General features: G+C 52.5%; 1 protein-coding gene across 3 annotated transcripts in view; it reads right to left on the bottom strand.

Moving 5' to 3' along the window:
• Positions 1 to 235: 235 nt before the first annotated feature.
• The window catches only part of NHLRC2 (NHL repeat containing 2), a 55,802-nt gene continuing 50,037 nt past the window's right edge, over positions 236 to 6,000 (bottom strand). For all 3 annotated transcript variants that reach the window (XM_069754348.1, XM_069754350.1, XM_069754349.1), the window contains 2 exons: positions 2,232 to 2,448; positions 236 to 1,689 (listed from right to left, as the gene is read on the bottom strand). In XM_069754348.1, coding sequence (XP_069610449.1) covers positions 1,430 to 1,689; positions 2,232 to 2,448 — 477 coding nt within the window. In that variant the 3' untranslated portion in view covers positions 236 to 1,429. The remainder of the gene's footprint in view (positions 1,690 to 2,231; positions 2,449 to 6,000) is intronic.

Here is a 6,000-nt window from a genome sequence, read left to right as displayed (position 1 = left end):
CCCCATGTACAAGAATATAACTACTATAATACTGCTCCTATGTACAAGAATATAACTACTATAATACTCCTCCTATGTACAAGAATATAACTACTATAATACTGCTCCTATGTACAAGAATATAACTACTATAATACTTTTATACTAACAGAAGCCATTATATTCCATGTACATTTCCTTGTCTCTAGAGCGTCCCTCGCAGTACTTCGCTTATCATGAATATCTATAGACAGCCTTGTTTGGAATCACAGATTTCTTTATTTTCAGTTTGTTACAATGTATCAGTGCAGATATAATGTGCAGCAATGTGGCTTTAGACTGCTGCATCCGTCCTGTAAAGACACTAGATGAAGCAGTTTTTACACTAAACCTTAAAGTGCCGTTTTTGTACTTTCTCGTCATCTTACAGTACACGGCCCGGGATCGGCAGATAGAGCGATGTCCGTGCAGTGAGGGGCCATGCAGACAGGTGTAATTAAGGCAGACGTGCACCTTTGTCATGAAGGCCATGACCTCTATCTGCTGATATTCCGGCTGCTCGGTGTTCCTGGATCCGCTTGTTTCCTGGCTCTCGGTGCTGCTGGATTGTGGAGCTGCAGGCTGAGACCTCAGTGGTCTTCCCTGTGCAGCCGATCGCTCTGCTCCCCCTTCTCTCCGTGTCACTGACCGGCCGCTGCGGAGCGAAGCAGGAGGAGAGCGAGACGCAGAAATAAGCTCCAAAGTCATCAGATGTGACAAGGTAACGGCGTCCCATCAGCACCTCGGACGGTGGGCGCCCCGCCATCAGTCAGGGGATCGTCCAGCACCCGGTGTACTTTCCATTATGGATCTGACTACATTGGAGACATACAGGTTTACACAGGAGCGCTATACACAAACATCGCAGCTGCATAAGGTGCTCATCATTGTATAATGGAAGGTTCGTAAACTTTATAAATGACTGATAAGATCTCTGCTTGCTGTCAGAATACCCGAGCGGTCTCGCTTCCTGACCCTCATGGGATTGTTACAATGTATCACTGTAAGGAAGAAACGTTAGACTGAGTCCAGGATCAGGATCCGATAATCTTGCCGAGATTTCCTACTGATACATTGTAACCAACCTTCAGCTTTGTGACTGGACCCGGGCAGGACAAGTTCTCCACGGTCACTGACAGAACGCAGAGATCTGATGAAGCACAAGGATTTTTTTCAGATAGAAGCAGAACGTTTCATAATGCAATGATGAAGCCATATTTACATAGGACTGGATTTAAAGGGCACCTGTCACGTATTATGGGCTCGGTGGGTGACCCTGAAATCCCTGACACGTAAGGCACTTGGGTCCAGAAATATCAAGTAATGTGGGGCAGATTTAAGGCACTAGTAATAAATAAGCATTTGTGAGGGGCTCCACAGGCCGCCGGAGGGGGGACGCAGTAGGACAGGGCTAGAAGGTGTAGGACAGGGGGAGCGGAGCGATGCTGCCATTTGCCCCAGGGCCGGGGGTAACATGCAGCGGCTGCGTGAAGGACACGGACTTCATCATACACACGGTGTCCTGGGTGCAGTAGTACACACAGGCGCCGACGCGCAGCTCAGGGTCAGCGCAGGGGCACTGCAGGGGGAGCGTCACCTCCATGTCGCCAGGTGTAGCCAGAGTCCCAATCTCACCGTAGGTTTTCTGACCAGCGAGAAGCCAATCATGACCTGGGGATGAAGAGCAGATCTCTTACTACAGGTCCAATGGCAGCTGAGAACGCATAATGCATAGTGTTAAATACCCTCCGTCTCTCTATAGGCTGAGCGTCGCTGTTCCTCCCCCCGTGCTTTACACTGCAGCTCAGCTCCATTAGTGTCTGTAGCTGTGCTATCGCACAAAAAACAGCAAATAACTAGGAGACAATGATTCTCCGCACGTTGTGAGTGCAGCTCTGGATGTGACCGGAGTACAATTCTACAAGATCACTGTCAATCTGCGGACAGGTCTGTACTCTGCAGCAGCCTTTGTGATGAGCATTCCTGTACCGGGATAGTGAGTGCAGCTTTGGAAGTGACTACAGTACATGATGTTACTCCGGATCTCTACAACATGTAGCGTGTGTGCGCAGCTACAACATCACAAATGGACACAACATTATAAGTCACCCAGCAGGGGGCGGCGGGGAGGAACTGCATCCTGATAAACTGTGCATGCAGCTTTGGATGTGATTGGAGCAGGACCCATGATGTAAGCATTACACGTGGATTACCTTCTGTGAACAGAAACCAGAAGCTGGGGGCCCCTTCCGTCAGCTTTGCCCCTGCAGGAAGCTGGAGATTCAGGACAAGTTGCAGGGTCTGCCCAGGGGAGACAGGTAGGGGCTCCAGCTGAACATTCGGGGTAGATTTCGGCAGTTTTGGGTTCCTGATCCGTATCGGCAGCGCACTGTCCATCACATCACCCGATTCACTGGAGACCACGGGAAGCTGCAAGAGAGGCGCAAATACCAGGTAATGACCAAATATACAAAATTACCTCCAATCCGGGGGCAAAAAAAAAATCCCACCTGAGCACCTACAGCGCGGACCCTGTCCACACAGAGCGTGCAAATCACTGCAACGGCCTCGATTACACATCTCCTGCCGTCGTGAGTCTACAGCTCCTAGCAGAGCGATGTGTCTCCATGGTGACCAATGTCAAACCCTGCCGTCCTGGCTCCGCAGAAATGATGGGAGACAGTGCTCTGCCAGGGGACGTCTCACAGATTACTACCACCATTTGTAAATTTCATTGTGTTTTTATTTGCTTGCACTGCAGCAATATTTTTATATTGGTATCAGTTTTTAAAAATTTTACATTTACTAAAACAGAATTAAAACCGCTCTGCCCCGACCCCTCCCCATGCTTCTCGGACCCCAGATATTTGCGGATTGACTGGATGTGAACCTCAGGGCGACAATTCGGACACATTTATTTGGTGGAACTAAAGCTGCACAACTAAATGGTTACATAGTAGGAAAATGAATATTTAACATCTCTGCTCCAGAGCTGCATTCATAACGGTGCTCAATGGAAACTGTGCAAGCTCTGTGTAGGCCCTGAAAACGATAGGAGATTTCAGCTCCGCAGCCTGCAGTACCCTGAATGCAGTGGTCATGTAACAAGACGCTGCTATATCACTTCTATGTGCGCACGTAGTTCAGAGCTGGATCTGCACCTTATATACCGCCATGGACTACAGATCTATAGTGGCCGTCACTGGTATCTGTGGGGAGCAGCCCGACTGTAAGATAAGTGGCACCAAGATGTCCGATTGCTGCTCATCCAGCTCCTGCAATAAGACTGGTGATATCTGGATACATGTGGCTGGTGGGGCTCGTACCCCTGGACCCCTCCTCCCCCAGAGACCCGGAACGGCGCGGTACATCTCCCCCATGGCTCAGATTCCGGAACGGCTCGGTACGTCTCCCCCGTGGTTCAGATTCCGGAACGGCTCGGTACATCTCCCCGTGGCTCAGATTCCGGAACGGCTCGGTACATCTCCCCCGTGGCTCAGATCCGGAACGGCTCGGTACATCTCCCCCGTGGCTCAGATCCGGAACGGCTCGGTACGTCTCCCCGTGGCTCAGATTCCGGAACGGCTCGGTACGTCTCCCCTGGCTCAGATTCCGGAACGGCTCGGCACATCCCCCCTGGCTCAGATTCCGGAACTGCTCGATACGTCTCCCCGTGGCTCAGATTCCGGAATGGCTCGGCACATCCCCCCTGGCTCAGATTCCGGAACTGCTCGATACGTCTCCCCCGTGTCTCAGATTCCGGAATGGCTCGGTACGTCTCCCCTGTGGCTCAGTACGTCTCCCCTGGGGCTCAGATTCCAGAACGGCTCAGTACGTCTCCCCTGGGGCTCAGATTCCGGAATTGCTCGGTATGCCTTCCCTGGGGCTCAGATTCCGGACTGGCTCGGTACGTCTCCCCTGGGGCTCAGATTCCAGAATGGCTCGGTACGTCTCCCCTGGGGCTCAGATTCCGGAATGGCTCGGTACGTCTCCCCTGTGGCTCAGTACGTCTCCCCTGGGGCTCAGATTCCGGAATGGCTCAGTACGTCTCCCCTGGGGCTCAGATTCCGGAATGGCTCGGTACGTCTCCCCTGTGGCTCAGATTCCGGAATGGCTCGGTACGTCTCCCCTGGGGCTCAGTACGTCTGCCCTGGGGCTCAGATTCCAGAATGGCTCGGTACGTCTCCCCTGGGGCTCAGACTCCGGAATGGCTCGGTACATCTCCCCTGGGGCTCAGATTCCGGAATGGCTCGGTACGTCTCCCCTGGGGCTCAGATTCCAGAACGGCTCAGTACGTCTCCCCTGGGGCTCAGATTCCGGAATGGCTCGGTACGTCTCCCCTGGGGCTCAGATTCCAGAACGGCTCAGTACGTCTCCCCTGGGGCTCAGATTCCGGAATGGCTCGGTATGCCTTCCCTGGGGCTCAGATTCCGGACTGGCTCGGTACGTCTCCCCTGGGGCTCAGACTCCGGAATGGCTCGGTACGTCTCCCCTGTGGCTCAGATTCCGGAATGGCTCGGTACGTCTCCCCTGTGGCTCAGATTCCGGAATGGCTCGGTACGTCTCCCCTGGGGCTCAGATTCCAGAACGGCTCAGTACGTCTCCCCTGGGGCTCAGACTCCGGACTGGCTCAGTACGTCTCCCCTGTGGCTCAGATTCCGGAATGGCTCGGTACGTCTCCCCTGGGGCTCAGTACGTCTGCCCTGGGGCTCAGATCCCGGAATGGCTCGGTACGTCTCCCTTGGGGCTCAGATTCCGGAATGGCTCGGTACATCTCCCCTGGGGCTCAGATTCCGGAATGGCTCGGTACGTCTCCCCTGGGGCTCAGTACGTCTGCCCTGGGGCTCAGATCCCGGAATGGCTCGGTACGTCTCCCTTGGGGCTCGGTACGCCTCCCTTGTGGCTCAGATTCTGCATCTGGTAAAGTTTTGTTGTTCGAGAAGTTCGAGGAGTTTATAAAAGTCGACAATAAAAGAAGATTTGTGCAGAACAAAAGACGCCGATTCTGTGCTGACAGTGAAATGAAGCCCGGCAGCGGAGTGCGGGTGCGGAGTTCACCGCGGCGGTGGATCTGCATATTGTGGGATCCGGGAAGCAGATGTACACATCCATACAGTACAATGTGTGTGGGTGTCAGCGGGGGGAGGGCGCCTTTATTTTATGACTGATGCGTCTGATTATACTGGCAGGTCCTGCGATGCAGCTCACCCCAGATTTCTGCACTGTCTGCCGGATTGATGTGCGGACGCCCACCCCGTCGAGGAAACAAAGACCCCGACTTACAGGAAAGTTTTGCTGCGGCGCGGAGTAATCCAATAGAAACTCGCACAATTATCAGGCAGGACGGCGAGCACAAAGTGTAACCGGAGACAAGCGGCGCCGCTTCTCCGCACCAGTCATGGGGATCACAAACCGCAACTTCTTAAAGAGACAGAGACACAAAATATGTCTTAAAGGAATATTCTACCCCAAACAGGTTTGCTGATTTAAAGCAGTAGTTCGCGGCTGCATTTCCCATTGAGTTTATTGGGGGTTGTGGACCGGCATACATCTATATGCATACTATTTTGTCAACTGTAAGGAGCCCACAAGACGACCATCTTTTGGGTAGAGTTCTCAGGTGGCACCTGGCAAGGGTTAAAACGTCCCATGTATGGATATGCTATAAAGGAGTACAATGGGCATACCCCTTTAAGGGCGGGGCGCTTATTTTTTATATATTGAGTATTCAGATTTATCTCGAGTGGCGTCATGGCATAATCTGAAGTGTGATGAAGTCAGCGCCTCATCTAAGTTTTAGTCTGCCAGGCCACGCGCCTCAATAAGCTCCGTTGTTTTTAAAGTCAGTTTTCTGGCAGAAAATACTGGAATTTCACCCCTTGTGTCACGATTTATCACCATGTGTAAGATCTCGGCTTGCTGCCAGTGAATGAAGACACTGAGGTTTACCTCCAATGTGGGAGCTCTGCAGATCATGCGTAA

Source organism: Ranitomeya imitator, chromosome 2 (assembly GCF_032444005.1).
Source record: "Ranitomeya imitator isolate aRanImi1 chromosome 2, aRanImi1.pri, whole genome shotgun sequence".
Classification (NCBI taxonomy): domain Eukaryota; kingdom Metazoa; phylum Chordata; class Amphibia; order Anura; family Dendrobatidae; genus Ranitomeya; species Ranitomeya imitator.
Note: the sequence above shows the minus strand (reverse complement) of the source record. Positions and strands in the feature narration are given on the sequence as shown.